At 44.7% G+C, this 14051-nt stretch overlaps 5 protein-coding genes across 6 annotated transcripts in view; 3 read left to right on the top strand and 2 right to left on the bottom strand.

The window, feature by feature from the left end:
• LOC108606190 (F-box/LRR-repeat protein 15) overlaps positions 1 to 985 on the bottom strand; it is a 7189-nt gene extending 6204 nt beyond the window's left edge. The window contains exons 1-2 of the mRNA XM_017996050.2: positions 202 to 985; positions 6 to 91 (exon numbers count right to left, since the gene is read on the bottom strand). Of these exons, the coding sequence (XP_017851539.2) occupies positions 6 to 91; positions 202 to 947 (832 nt within the window). The 5' untranslated portion in view covers positions 948 to 985. The remainder of the gene's footprint in view (positions 1 to 5; positions 92 to 201) is intronic.
• A 317-nt stretch (positions 986 to 1302) lies between these two features.
• On the top strand, positions 1303 to 4038 carry LOC108595254 (SWI/SNF-related matrix-associated actin-dependent regulator of chromatin subfamily A-like protein 1). Its single transcript, XM_017980465.2, has 7 exons — positions 1303 to 2116; positions 2175 to 2665; positions 2724 to 2874; positions 2930 to 3094; positions 3152 to 3434; positions 3496 to 3690; positions 3748 to 4038. The coding sequence occupies exons 1-7, from the start codon at positions 1377 to 1379 to the stop codon at positions 4036 to 4038; spliced, it is 2316 nt and encodes a 771-aa protein (XP_017835954.2). The 5' UTR covers positions 1303 to 1376.
• A 115-nt stretch (positions 4039 to 4153) lies between these two features.
• On the top strand, positions 4154 to 11099 carry LOC108606145 (cilia- and flagella-associated protein 44). The gene is made up of 9 exons (XM_017996000.1): positions 4154 to 4443; positions 4495 to 4657; positions 4710 to 6526; positions 6584 to 7228; positions 7295 to 7402; positions 7706 to 9323; positions 9387 to 9809; positions 9864 to 10088; positions 10147 to 11099. Exons 1-9 carry the CDS (start codon positions 4346 to 4348, stop codon positions 11053 to 11055), a joined length of 6006 nt encoding a protein of 2001 aa, XP_017851489.1. The 5' UTR covers positions 4154 to 4345; the 3' UTR covers positions 11056 to 11099.
• A 92-nt stretch (positions 11100 to 11191) lies between these two features.
• LOC108606155 (KIF-binding protein) lies at positions 11192 to 13202 on the bottom strand. The gene has a single exon (XM_017996010.2). The coding sequence runs from the start codon at positions 13120 to 13122 to the stop codon at positions 11335 to 11337; it is 1788 nt and encodes a 595-aa protein (XP_017851499.1). The 5' UTR covers positions 13123 to 13202; the 3' UTR covers positions 11192 to 11334.
• A 92-nt stretch (positions 13203 to 13294) lies between these two features.
• LOC108606212 (transcription initiation factor TFIID subunit 10) lies at positions 13295 to 14040 on the top strand. Of its 2 annotated transcripts, none has more exons than XM_017996101.2 (3): positions 13295 to 13624; positions 13681 to 13833; positions 13888 to 14040. In XM_017996101.2, exons 1-3 carry the CDS (start codon positions 13373 to 13375, stop codon positions 13993 to 13995), a joined length of 513 nt encoding a protein of 170 aa, XP_017851590.1. In that variant the 5' UTR covers positions 13295 to 13372; the 3' UTR covers positions 13996 to 14040. The 2 variants fall into 2 exon arrangements, with proteins under 2 accessions (XP_017851590.1, XP_017851598.1); XM_017996109.1 differs by having other exon boundaries at positions 13298 to 13624; positions 13681 to 13830.
• Positions 14041 to 14051: the final 11 nt, after the last annotated feature.

The following is a 14051-nucleotide window of genomic DNA, read 5'->3' as shown; positions in this document are numbered from 1 at the left end:
TTGACGCAGCGGCGCCAAGGAACGTTCTGTTATGCGATGGCAGCGTTGAACAAGCAGCGACTGCAAGCTCGTGCATTGAACGCTGAGTGCACTGAAAAGCACAAAATGCAAAGAAAAATTTTGGTGTGCTCCATTGTAACAAACAGTTACGCGCGCACACACACATATACAACATGCATATTGTAAGAGTGCAATACTTACTGCACACCAAAGTCGGAGACCGCCGTGCAGCCAATCAGATTTAAATGCTCCAGCTCACGGCAATGAAAACCAATTTGGATGACAACCTGATCGGTAACGCTCGGTGTGTTTGCCAAAGAGAGAATGGTGAGTTTGTTGAGCTTGCGAAAGAAGATGTTGAGACAGCGCTCGCCAATAGCGCCACAGTTTGATATGTCAAATTCCACCAGTTTGCTTTGATGCAGAGTAAGCGCATCCACTGCGCCAGTTGTCAACCAGTGACACTTGGATAATTTTAGTACACGCAATTGCTTGCACTCCACTATGATGGGCTGGAGTGAGAGCGCCGTGATGTTGACGCACTCGTTGAGATTCACTGAGCTTAAGCGTTCCTTGTTATTTTTAAGCAGCGGCAGTAGCAATCTATCCGTTAGCCATTTACAACGTGCTAAATGCAATTGCTCCAAGCGTTGACAGCAGCGCGCCACCACCTTGAAGCACTGCGCAATATTTTTTGAATTATTGCCAGAGAGCACTAGCTCTTGGCGCTTAGCCAGCGCATCTTCCATAAAACGTTGTCCAGTTGTTGAACAGCAGCGTAGGTTAAATAGATCTTTAAGGGACAAGTGACTGGCGACATATGGTATTAGCACATCCTCCCAGCTTATATCAAACAGATTAACCTCGCCATGGGGTGGGCGTAACTGCACTAATCCATTTCCCATCGCAGCTAAGTGCGCCTCCTCTTCGATGTGTAACGCGCACATGTTGGTAAACAATATTACGTGATTGCAGCTGAACCCCTGTGGCGTTTAAAGTAATTCTACGCAATTGAAAAATTTTACTGTGTATACTATGTCTGGTTTTTGTTTGTGAACAGCTGATTTATGCAGTCGATAACAAAAACAGGGTAGCGCATATCAGTGACGTCACAAAATTGATAATTCGAAAGTAAGAACTGTAAGCAGCAAGTAGTTACTCATAATTATTTTTTCTTTAAATTTAAATTGGTAATATTAATTTGTTATATATATAAGCTTATTCTTTTAACAGTCACACATAAACGACTGTGCGGAGGAAAACTTTCAAATTGCGATTCGATAACTGCCATTCACAGCGGTGCATATCACAGTAGATCACATAGATTGTAAACATTGTAATAGAATCTCTTCAGCATTGATTAATTTAAATCTAAAATGTCAGCTTGCAGTGCAGCTGAAATTGAAGAAAAGCGGCGTTTGGCTTTGGCAAAGTTGATGGCCAAAAAAGCGCAGCAGCCAGCAACAAATTCTACAACTAGTGTAAAGCCGGCAACAAGTGTCACCTCGCCACAGCAGTTGAGCGCCAAATCAGCATCAAATTTTTATAAATCTCCTCCTCAAAACAACAATACAAGGCCAACAATACAAGCTGCTGCTGTTGGTAACAAAAGCTCAGCATTTTTGAATGCATTAAAAGCAATAAAGTCAACAAGCGCGCGAGAACTGGGACGTGTTGCAGCACATCCTTACCAGCGACCAAAAGATGCGCCGAAACCGCTATTGGGGCTTAGTCCGGAAAAGAATAAGCAACAAACGGGCGCTGCATTGGCGCCAGTATTTGTCAAGTCAATTACCTGTCGCGTATACATGATTAGTCGCAAACGTTTTGCTGTAGAACCTTCAGGCTATAATGACAAGCTCATAATGGTATTTAAAAAGATGCCCACTAAGATGTACGACAGCAAGACGCGGATTTGGAATTTTGATCTTACGGATTATCAGCTGCTGCTTCAGCATGTGACTGATCTAAAGCCCAATGTAGTTATAGGCACTATACCCAAAAAAGTGATAGACTTATGTCAAAGACCTGCAAAGTCAATTGAGCGCAGCGTGCTGGCTTCCATAAGTGATTCATTGGCGCAGAAACTTATGCCGTTTCAGGAGGAGGGAGTTTGGTAGGTGCCACTAAAACAGCTTAGCAATATTCACTAATGTTTATTCCTTTACTTTTAGCTTTGCTATTGCGCAGCAGGGACGTCTTATGATCTGTGATGAAATGGGTTTGGGCAAAACCTATCAAGCACTGGCTGTTGCTGACTACTTTAAGGATGATTGGCCACTGCTTATATGCACTACTGCCAGCACACGTGATACCTGGGCGCGACACGTCACCGAACTGCTGCCTGCATTGCCCCTACACTGTATTCAAGTACTGGCTAATAGTCAAATTTACTTTGGCGATGCCAAGGTGCTTATCACTAGCTACAATATGATGGAACGTTATATGGACAAGCTGCTGCAACGTAAATTTGGTTTTGTTATATTTGATGAATCGCATACACTAAAGAACAGCAAGGCCAAGTGCACAACGGTGGCCAAGCGTCTAACAGATCAGGCCAAACGTGTGATATTATTATCTGGCACACCAGCGTTGTCGCGTCCTTTGGAGCTATTTACACAGCTGCAATTAGTCGATAGTCGTTTTATGAACTTTATGGAATTTAGTGAGTAATTAATGTTGTAAAGAGACTCAGACATAAACATTTACCTACGCTGTTACAGCTTCGCGCTATTGTGATGGCAAACAGAATCAGTTTGGCTGGGATGCCAATGGGCAATCGAATTTAGAGGAACTGCGCGCCATTTTAATGCTCAAGTATATGATAAGACGCACTAAGGCTGAAGTGCTGCCGCAGCTGTCGCAAAAGCATCGGTTAGCTAACAAGCTTATAATTAATTTACTTTTATTAATAGCATATAACTTGCAGTGAAACTGTTGTGCTAGATCCAGCGCTAGTATGGACCAATGAAGATGCCAAAAGCACCTGCAGTGATTTCAATAAGGAACTGCAGCAGGCCAAAGGCAAATCGCGTGAGGAAATCTTATTGCGTTTTTATGCACGCACTGCTGAAGTTAAAACCAAAGCTGTTTGGTAAGTATGCTAATATTTTTAAAATACAATTGCTTATACATTTATTTTTGCTTGCAGCGCATATTTAAAGACTTTAGTAAAGGAGCAAATAAAGTTTATTATATTTGCACATCATCGCATTATGCTGGATGCCATAAGCACTTGTCTATGTGGATTGCATGTGGATTTTATACGCATTGATGGCACAACACGCAGCGATTTGCGTGCGGATTATGTGGATACATTTCAGAATAAAAGTAACTGCAAGGTGGCAGTGCTTTCGCTTAAAGCCTGCAATTCAGGCATTACACTAACTGCAGCTGAAATGATTCTATTTGCTGAGCTGGACTGGAATCCAAGCGTGTGTATTGTTTATTATAATATTTATAGATAATCTAATGAATTCTTTTGTGCAATTGCAGACGCTTGCGCAGGCAGAGAGTCGCGCTCATCGCATAGGCCAAACCAAGCCTGTTATATGTCGCTATTTGATGGCAAACCAAACAGCAGACGATACTATATGGATAATGCTAAAAAATAAACAAGAAGTGCTAAGCAAAGCAGGCATATTTGCTGAAAACTTGCAAGAAGCGAAGCATACAGCGGCGCCTACAACGGTAAATTATTTACAACAAAAATTAATGCAATTAATTTATGTTATTATCTGTTTTTAGTCACATCACATCGAAGAATACTTTTCACCCACAAAGTCAATCCCAAACCAATGCAAGGCAAGCACTATGAAACAATTCTTAACAAGCCAAACTAACAGCAATAATAAGCAATCGACTGATAAGGATAAGGATAAAGGCATTGATACATTTTTTGATCATGATGAGGCAGATGACACCATGGCGCAGTTCCTAACACAAGCTAAATCGCAAGCTAATCCGATTGATAGGGATGTTGCGGCATTTTTTGATAATGATGATGATGATGAAGCGTTTAAAGATTTGATATTTTAATTGTTTAAGTTTACTAGTAAATATATTTGATGTAATTATATAAAACCAAATAAGATTTGTTAATATAAAAATATTTAGAAACTAAGCTTAGAGCTAGCTGTCTAGCTGCGTTGTAAACAAGGCTTACAAATATAATTAACTAGCTGGGACTACAACAACAACCCAACCGACCGACTACACTCACAGCATTGTCCCCTATCCTTTGCGCATGCGACGCGACACAGGCGACGGCGGCTTTTGTCCTGGCAACAACAAAAACAAACAAGCAATATAAACAAATTGCGTCAGTAGCAGCAAACTTATAAATATGGATGCAGATGCGGAGAATGTGGAGCTGCTGGGCGAAGAGGAGGAGCAGGCTGATGATCTAAATGTGTCCTTTTTGCAGGATATCATAAGCTTGGAGTAAGTGCAACTACATAATTTTATACAATTTAATTAAATGTTTTTTGACAGACACTCCTTTGGCTATGACTGCAAGCGTCTGTTTAATATGGTGCTGGTGGATGCGGATACGTTAATCTTTGCCTCTGGTAACTTTTTGCATTACTTTAGCATATCCAAGCGTGAGGTGACTTTTCGTGAAACTGTTTTCGGCTGCGGCATAGGATTTATTACAGTAGGTAGCCACTAAAAATATTTATATATAAATCACACATAAATCTCTGCAGAAAAACGAACGTCCGGAGTTCCAGAATCTGTTTACTGTTGGGGAAAACGGACCCAAGCCTACCATATTTATCTATGAGTATCCTTCGCATGATGTGCGCATCAAACTACAACATGCAGCCAAATCCTGCTTTACGGCGGGCTCTTACAACTCCACTGGCGAGTTGTTTGCCTCACAGGCTGGCTATCCGGATTTTGTTATAACCATCTGGCGCTGGGAGCGTGCCGAGGTGGTGCTGCGCGCCAAATCCTTTCAGAGCAACATACTCTTTGTGCACTTTTCGGAGTATAATCCCATACTGCTTTGCTCCTCCGGCTTGAGTCATATCAAGTTTTGGAAAATGGCCAACACATTTACAGGCTTGAAGCTCAAAGGCGACTTGGGCCGCTTTGGCAAGACGGACTTTAGCGATATATGTGCTATGTATATGCTGCCGGATGAGAATGTTATATCGGGCTGTGATTGGGGCAACATGCTGCTCTGGGAGGCGGGGTTGATCAAGTTTGAAATCTGTCGCAAAGGACGCAAGCCTTGCCACATGAAGCCCATAACGCGCATTACCATGAAGAATGGCGAGGTGACCACCGTGGGCATGGATGGTTATGTGCGTGTTTGGTTTTGGGAAACTGTCGACTTGGCTGATCCACCCGAGGATGATTTGTTTGTGGAAATTGATCCTATTTATGAGTTTAAAATAGCGGAAGTTGAGCTGCGTGCTATGCAAAAGATTGAACTTTTTAATGAAGAGGACTTCAGCTACTACGCACAGGATGGCAATGGTGGCATCTGGTTTTGTGACATCAATACCTTTGATGTGCCCAGGCCACCGCAGCAGCTGTATAGCTGTGTGGGTGGGCGTGTCATAGCAGCGCAAATGTCATCGGTGTCGCCACATATGCTGGCGCTCTCCGAGGGCGGAAAATTGTTTGTCTACGAGTATGAGCAGCGTCGTCTGCTGCTGGAGAAACAATTTCCCGCCATTGGTGTTGATATACACTGGCTGGACACGCAAATCTCTAGCAGCGGCATGGAGCTGGTCGCTGGCTTTGAGGATGGCATACTGCGTCAGCTATTTCTGGATCTCAGCACACCCAGCCGCGCCACTGTGCATCTGGTCAAAGCCTACAAAGCGCACACAGCGCCTATAACAGCCATCACTATTAATAGACAGCGTGAGCTACTGCTTAGCGCTTCAGCGGACAAGAGCATGTTCATCTATACCATGGGCAATGATAAGCATGGGCTGGTGGAGCTCACCCCGCTGGGCTTTGTCGAATTCAAGGGCATTCCCTGTTGCTTCTACTGGCATGAGGAGGAGCCTTGTGTTGTCCTCGTTGGCTGCAAGAGTGGCGAACTCTACGAGTACAACATTCGCACCAACATCAGCGATGATGACACATATCTAAGCTATAATATCACCGATGAGTCGCGTCTACGCAGCACACGTTTCGTCTCCGTTAAGAGTCGCATACGTCGTGATCTGAGGCGTGAGAAAATTAAACGACGCAAGGAGAAGAAACGCGATCGCAAGCTAAAGGAAATTGAAAAGCTCAAGCAGGCAAATCCAGGACTGCAGATTGATATGGAAGCTGCGCTCGCTGACTCCGAGCCAGACGAAGAGGAGGAACCGCTGCATATACCCAGCATACCCAATCGCATCATTTGGCTGCGCTATACCGAACGTGATACCATTTGGGTTTCCATGACAGGCTACGATGCGGGCTACATCTATGAGCTGCAATTTGATGCTCCAGAGCCTGTTATATGCACCATGATTGCAGATGCGGATGATATTGAAATACACTCCTACATAATTATGTAAGTGCATAGCTTATAGGACTTTAAATTGTAATTAATCTGCCTTTTGCTATGCAGCGAGGATTTCCTCATCTTTGGCATGATGAACGGCAGTCTGCGCCTCAATCATCTGAACCAGGAGAACTTTACGGATCTAACTGACTATCGCCTTTATCCTGTGCATGATTCCTTAAAAGGCCTTATACCGCGCATTATGCTAAGCTATGATGGCCAATATCTAGTGTCCGTTGGCTATGATGGCAATGTCCTACTGTTTAAATGGAATGGACCCAAGATAGTGCGAAATTCGCTTAAGGACAAACTGCCTGCTATGCCGGACATAGGCGTCGTGGAGGATATACTTGACCCTGAAACACCCTCCATGGAGCAGGAGAAAATCAATGCAGAGCTTAAACGCCAGCAGGAGGCGGCAGAGGCACACGATCGGGATGTGCTCAACAAAATAGGCATACTGCAAGCCGATTATTTTGAAATAATAAGACGCAATGATGAGCTGCCGCCTGGACTGCGTGCGTCGGACAAGGATCTGTTGCTGGATCCACGCACGACGCAACAAATACGCGACGAGCTGCAAGCCGAACTGGATGATGTGCGTGAGGACTTGGCCTATGATCTGGAGTTTGCTCAAGTTGGACATCGCAAGCTTTATAATCATTTTCTCCTTGAGCTCGATCATGTGCCCTTTTCAGTGGCGCCACTACGGTAAGCTCAATAAAATTTCACCCAAGAAGGTTATTTAATATTAATATAATTATATTATATAATTAGTTCCGATTCGCCTGCTGTGGCTACATTTCGTCTGCAGTCACTTGGCGAAGAATTCGAGCAAATCAAACGCGATATTGAAGAGCGTTTAAAGCAGGAGCTGGATATGGGGTAAGCTTTTAAAGCAGACACAGAGTTTTTGCTGTATTCAGAAGTCAGTAAATATGACAAAAAATAAATACACAAATATATATTTATTCTATTACATAAAAAAAACAAACAGCAGCGAGGAGCGACTGCCAGAGCAGCCGGAGATAAAAGCGTAACTACATTTTTCTATTTTCAACAGCAAGATTTATTCTTTTTCACCTTTTTGTTCCTTATAATTTTAATATTACATTTTATTTTATTTACTTTTATTTTCATTTCTCTTATAAAATTGCTATACTAATAAATTCGTAATTTCCACTACAGTTTGACTGAAATGGTGGCCTCTGAGGAGAAGGTCGACTCGATAAGTGGTCCACCGGCAGAAACATTTTTCTTTGGACGCGATCCGAACAGCATCACGCCGCGATTCAGTCGCAAGATGATGCGTCTGCTGATTCGCTATCGCAATCGGCAGTGGTATGAGGTGCGCCGCATCTTCGACTGGGACAAGCTGGAGCGCCAGAAGCCCGATCCGAATCGCAATCATCCAGACGACGATGCCAAAATAGCCGAAGCGCAACGTAATTTAGGTGACTATAAGCTAAAGATTGGCGACGACTACGAGCCCAAGGCTACAGATACGCTGACAGCCAAGTATATAGAGATTGTCGAGTGTCGGGAGCGTTACTTTGAGATGTTGGATAATTTTAATCTAAAGGTATCGGCGCTGCGTGAACGCAAAAAGGATCTCATGGAGTTTATACAGAAGAAGAAGGAGCGATTGACGCGCTTATGTGAATTTCTGCCCGAGAGCAATCGCTTGGAGGTGAAGCCAATACGTGAAATCGATATGGATGCAGAGTATCCTGAGCTGAATCTTATCGAGCACTGCGAGCCTGGCTGCGGCGTCAATGTGGACGATATACTCTATCTGGAGCAAACTGTGGATGAAGTTATTGAGAGTCGCAAGCCAACGAACGTCGTCAGCAGCATTGTGTTGTTCCAAATGACAGAGAATGATAAGCGTGATCTGCATGAGTTTACCATGTTTGAAAGTTTGCAAATAAGCACGCTAAAGCGCGCGCTGCCCACTTCGGAGATTATCGAGTTTCTCAATCACCTGCCACCCATAAGTGAGCCAGCTTACTTTGATCTAGACGAAGAAAATAACTCAGCGTTTGTGCACGAGTTGCGACATCGCTGGCTGCGTCAATTGGTTACGGAGCAGTTGCACATACATGCCGAGCTTGACGAGGAAATACGACACTTTGATCTCGAAGTGGACAAGCTGCTCGATGAGCGTTTCCATGTTAAGCTAGACAGCGAATTTATGGCTGCCTATTTAATCACACTCAATCAGGAATTGTATATTCTACGCGACAGCGAGCAAATTGAATCTCAGCTGCTGATGAATGCCAAGGTGGCCATGGCCACACGCAACGAACTGCAGCTAGTCATCAATGCCACCAACCGTCAGCTGGATGAGCTACGCAAGGCTATTGACAGGCTCAACGAACAAATTGCTGCCCTCCAGTTGGTCTTCATGGGCACGGTGAAGGGCCACAAGTTTTACGATTTCCTGCGTCGCATATTCAAAAAGAAATGGCGTCCACCCAAGCGTATACATGCTGAGGATGAGTCGTCATCTTCTTCCTCATCGTCCTCATCGAGCAGTGAGGATGCCGCTGATGCCGCCAGCGTGGATTCGCTGGATATGACCACCATACGCTTGGACGAAACCACCTGCCCCTCCGGCCTGGAGCGTCCACTCTATGAGCTCGCCTTTGCCATGCGTGCTGATCGTCATGGACTCGAGCGTAATCTACTCGATGCCCAAAAGGATGTGGAGCGCAAACGGCGCGAAATTGTCGACATGCAGACCAAGATGAAGTACCACGAGGAAGTCTATCAGCGCGAACTTAACACACTGCTGCAGTTTAGAGTAAGCATACATAACTATATATATCCGTTAATATTATTAATAATTATTTATTGCTGAATGCAGCGCAATCGCCAACACGAAATCAACAAGGTACAGGTGTCTGTCGTGCTGCGTATGGATCAGGTGCAGCATTTTTATGAGGGCGAGGACTATCGTGACATGTCTCAGGCCATACTCTTCGATTCGGGCATTTTGGTTGATCTACGGCGACGTGCTGAGCAGCTGGCGGAGGAAACGGCGGCCACACGACGCTGGCATCGCATTAACTTTGTGCACTTGCGTCGCATGAATCGCGACATCAAGTTCATGCGCTTTGAGATTACAAGACTGGAGGAGGAGATTAAGCAGGCCATGACCAAGCGTTTTGGCTTGATTGTCAATCTGGATGAACTGGAGGAGGAGGTGCTGCGACGCTATGTCTTTGATTTGGAGACAACAGCAGAGGAAGAGTTGCGGGCACTCGAAAAGGAGCTGCAGGAGCGACAGGTGAGTTATAAAATACAATTATACAATATACATTATATTGTCTTTCTTATTTAGTTAGAGTTAAGCCGATGCGAGGAGGAACTTGTTCAGGAGACGCAGAACAATACGGAAAAGATCAATATAATGACAGTTCTGCGGGAGCAGAAAAACAAACTGGACGTCATCTTGGAGTGCCAGGAGCGCAACTATGCCAAGTGGGCCAATCCGCAATCGTTGAATCTGGGCTTTGATATAGAAAAGCTGCTCAGCATTGACAATCAGCTGCTGCTGCAAATTGAGGTAGGATAGTTATAATTAAAAAATATAATAATATTAAATATTTGTTAACTGTAAACAGCATCTGGAGCGTGAGATTTGCACACTGCGTCTCAAGTCGAAGCCGCTGCAGATAAATGAGCTGGAGCAATTGCCTCGCTCGCAGCAGCAGCCGCAGGTTAACACTGAATTTATGCCCAACGATATGGAGCAGGAGATCTGTCCTACGGTCTTAAATGTAGATGCCTTCATGCTGCCAGCCATGCCGGATGAGTTCATCATGGATCGCGTGCATACCATAGTGCAAAAGACTTTCAATCATTTCTTTGGCAAGCACACTACGCCGGAGAATATACGTAAATTTGCGCAGCGCTCGTCGTTGTATCTATGCCAGGCCGCTTATAACTTTCAGGGCAAGTACACGGATCGCATTGCGGACTGCATTACAGAGCATCTGGAGAGCATTGTGCCCAAGAAGTATTTGCTGCACATAAGCGCTGAGGAGCTGCGCAAGCTATTCAACGAGATTGTCTCTGTATTTGAGTACGAGCGCAGCGATGTGAACACAGAGGAGCTCATCTCGGGTATATTTGATCATGCCAAGGAGTCGCTGTGCGCCAGAGGCATTTGTGAAATCGTAAACCGCACGCACTTTATTGCCTCACACATGTTCAAGGAGCTGGTCGAGGTGCTGCCGCTGGAAGAGTTTCAGTCCAATGAAACTTTACGCATTGTTGTGGACGTGCTAGAGCGCGAGCCCATGGTAGATCCACGTGCCATTAATGTAGAGGAGCTGGTAGCTACTACGCTGGCGCATGCCAAGGAGAATCTATTGGATGGCATCACAGCTGTGCCGCTACGTCAGCTGGCCAAGAATATACAACGCGATCTGCTGAAGCGTCGCCAGCTAAAGCCGCCCAATTGCCAGTCGCCGCTGGCGGTGCGCATAGCGTCCAAGAAGACCGGCACAGGCACAGGTTTACCTTTCTAGGCTTAATAATAGATACAGCACAAAACTATTTATATTAAAAAAGAGCAACGAAATGCTTAAACAAACTTTTTAATGTGTCTTAATTGCTTTTTACAATTTTATTTAGATTTAGTATAAATGCTCTTGAATTAGAATGTCTTGAAGCAACGTTTAATTTCTTTATATCTCTAATATAAATTAACAATGTTTAATCTTGTAGCTCTGTAGACAGACACACTTATTTATTGAACTATGGTTAAGAATATTAATTAAGAGCTTGAACAAATGCTCGTCTTCTGTTTAGGCCGCGTTCAAGCGCGCCTTAACGGTATTAATCTTAAGTGGCAGTAGCTGCAGCATCTCTCGCACTACGCCAATCTCGCCGTGCAGTGGCTCGGACGCCGTCTTATGCTCCGCACATGCGTCATTGAAGCGCTTGTAGTAGAGCAGGCATTTGTTGAGCTGCTCCAGTTGCTGCGCTGGCTGCACGCTGATTAGCTTATAGTAGAGTCTGCCTATATGAAAGTGAGCATAGAGCATGGTGCGTAGTTCCTCCGTGTCCATATTGCTGCGCCATTTTTCGGGTTCGTTGACTGGATCTACTATATACGATTTGACGTAGCTTTCAAAATGCTTAATAGCCTTCAGGCAGCTTTGATTAACCTTTTTAATCTCATCCGGTGTGGGTGTGTTGTTGGCTTTGATAATGTCTAGACGCACGTCCAGCACTGCGGCATGTGCAGTGCCAGCGCCGTACCAGCATTCACGACAGATTTTCAAATAGAAAGCAGGCTCTAGCAGGGCCAGCAGATCCTCCAAATATTTAGCACGACGCTTTTGCATTTTGGCTTGATTCTCGGGCAGTTCCTCAAAGAAAGCAATATGCTCATAGGCTTCGGCATAGTCTTGCATAATTTTGGCAAACTCAGTAGCTTCCGTTTCGGCCTTGTAGTACTGCTTAGCCTGATCCAGCCACTCGTTGACAAAGTGAAACACCAGCTTGGCATCGTCAAAGGTCAAGCAATAGTCGCAGCTAATGCGATTTTCGCAAGCTGTTAAATCCAAGCCGGCAAAACGATAATCCTGCTCATTCAGTGTTAGGCGCTTGGCTGCCTGCGCCAAGTGCTGCGCCTGCTCATCATCATCGCGCAGCAGCCGCTCCTTGGATGTCTGCAGCAGACACAGTCCATACTTTGCCCAACAGCGTGCCACATCCGCATAGCGATGCTTGAAAGTTTCCGTTGCATCCTCACGTTGCTGCTCTGTCATTTCCGGCTTCAGCATCTTAACCTCATGCTCCGCCATAATAAGTGTAGCAGCCGCCAGGTGATGACGCGCTTCCTTGAAACGCTCCTCTCCTATGTAGTACTGGGATAATGTGGCTGTGTTTAGCGCAAAGTCTATTGCATCGAAGCTCTGAAATTGCAGCTGACGATGCAAAGTGCGATGACAGTACTGCGCCGACTTTTCCGGCTCACCCAGATGACCATGGGTTTGCGCCAAATAGAAACAGCATAGGGTATAGGCATGTTCCAGCTCCTTTTGTCCTTCTGCTAGCTCTGGCTTTTCTGGTGGACTAAACAAATCCGCCAAGCCTAGCGCCACCGCACCGCTAGCTTTGAACTCCTCATAGGTTTTGTCTGCTTGCTGCAGCAGCTCGGCGGCAAGCTTGTACTCCTGCCTAGAGCCCAGCACTAAGCTCATCTCATTGACTGCACCCAGAAAGGCTATGATGCACTCGCCACGAAGCTTATGTGGCAACATTAGTTCCAGGCAACGTTTAAGCATCTGCTCGCCGTCGTGCAGCTCCTCGGTGTAAACATAGATGCGTCCCATGTCGCGGCATATGAACGCTAGCATTGCCTTACAGTGTAGCTCATCGTCGCTGCCATCTGCGTCGCCAGCTTGCACGTTGATCAGTTGATCCTCTAGCTGCTTTTTTAAACCGGCTAACACCTCGCGCGCTTTGTAGTGTGAGCGAAAGGGATCGGTTGGTGGATCACTGCGACTTTCATCTTCGACTAGCTTGTTGGCTTTTTCATAAAGCTCCTTGTAGTCGCTTAGCACTTCTTTGGGTAAGCTGCTCATTGTTTTTAGTTTCTTTTTTAAAATTATTTAATATTGAATTTTCAAGTTTTGCTGCAGCTACTATTTGTCATGTTACGAATTGTTGTTATTGGTTTGACAAGTGTTGCCACTTCTGCTGTTTACAGCTGTTATGTTAACTTTAACAGTATTGGGCGTACGACGTCCACGCACACTATCATCTAGTCTGTTTAAAAAAACAAAAACAAATTTTGCTTGCGCTCGTGAAAAACTTTATAATCAATCTACAAGAATGGCTTCTGATGGTGAGGATATGAACATGACGCCTACAGAAAGTGAGGTTTCTGCAGCTGAGACTGAAAATGAGTCGGAGGATAATCTGCACATAGACGCACAGTCAGATGAGGAGACAGACGAAGAAAGCTTGGAAGTAGAAGAAGTGCCAGTGACCAGTGAAGAGGTGGAAATGGATGAGCTATTAACTCAATTAGAGGACTATGCACCCACTATGCCAGATGCACTTACACTGAGCATTATGCAAGGTGTACGTATATTTAAACTAAATGTACATATGTAATACTAATTTAGTTTTGTTATTAGTGTGGCTTTGGTGCTGTCGATCCGCGAATAGTGCGTATTGTGTCTGTATGCGCCCAGAAGTTCATCTCGGATATTGCCAATGATGCACTCCAGCACTGCAAGACACGTACCACTAACATTCAACATTCCAGTGGCCATAGCTCCAACAAGGTGGTTAGTGAAATATATTTTTCTAGCACATTCATTAAATTTTCATCATTATAACAGGACAAGAAGAATCCCAAAGATCGGAAGTACACACTGGCCATGGAGGATTTGTTACCAGCTTTGGCGGATCATGGTATAACAATGCGTAAACCGCAATACTTTGTTTAGACAATAGATGAAAATTGTAAACAATAAAAGTAAACATAAACAAGAGTCACGGCATT

This window comes from Drosophila busckii, chromosome 2L (assembly GCF_011750605.1).
Source record: "Drosophila busckii strain San Diego stock center, stock number 13000-0081.31 chromosome 2L, ASM1175060v1, whole genome shotgun sequence".
Classification (NCBI taxonomy): Eukaryota; Metazoa; Arthropoda; class Insecta; order Diptera; family Drosophilidae; genus Drosophila; species Drosophila busckii.
The sequence above is the reverse complement of the archived record's forward strand: the minus strand, read 5'-3'. Positions and strand labels throughout refer to the sequence as shown.

Coding starts and splice junctions, on each gene's coding strand:
- LOC108606155 (XM_017996010.2), bottom strand. CDS start 13,122: ATGAGCAGCTTACCCAAAGAAGTGCTAAGCGACTACAAGGAGCTTTAT.
- LOC108606212 (XM_017996101.2), top strand. CDS start 13,373: ATGGCTTCTGATGGTGAGGATATGAACATGACGCCTACAGAAAGTGAG. Junction 13,625..13,680: donor CACTGAGCATTATGCAAGGT/GTACGTATATTT, acceptor TTTTGTTATTAG/TGTGGCTTTGGTGCTGTCGA. Junction 13,834..13,887: donor GCCATAGCTCCAACAAGGTG/GTTAGTGAAATA, acceptor TCATTATAACAG/GACAAGAAGAATCCCAAAGA.
- LOC108606145 (XM_017996000.1), top strand. CDS start 4,346: ATGGATGCAGATGCGGAGAATGTGGAGCTGCTGGGCGAAGAGGAGGAG. Junction 4,658..4,709: donor GCGGCATAGGATTTATTACA/GTAGGTAGCCAC, acceptor AAATCTCTGCAG/AAAAACGAACGTCCGGAGTT. Junction 7,229..7,294: donor TTTTCAGTGGCGCCACTACG/GTAAGCTCAATA, acceptor TTATATAATTAG/TTCCGATTCGCCTGCTGTGG.
- LOC108595254 (XM_017980465.2), top strand. CDS start 1,377: ATGTCAGCTTGCAGTGCAGCTGAAATTGAAGAAAAGCGGCGTTTGGCT. Junction 2,875..2,929: donor CAGCTGTCGCAAAAGCATCG/GTTAGCTAACAA, acceptor TATAACTTGCAG/TGAAACTGTTGTGCTAGATC. Junction 3,435..3,495: donor AGCTGGACTGGAATCCAAGC/GTGTGTATTGTT, acceptor GTGCAATTGCAG/ACGCTTGCGCAGGCAGAGAG.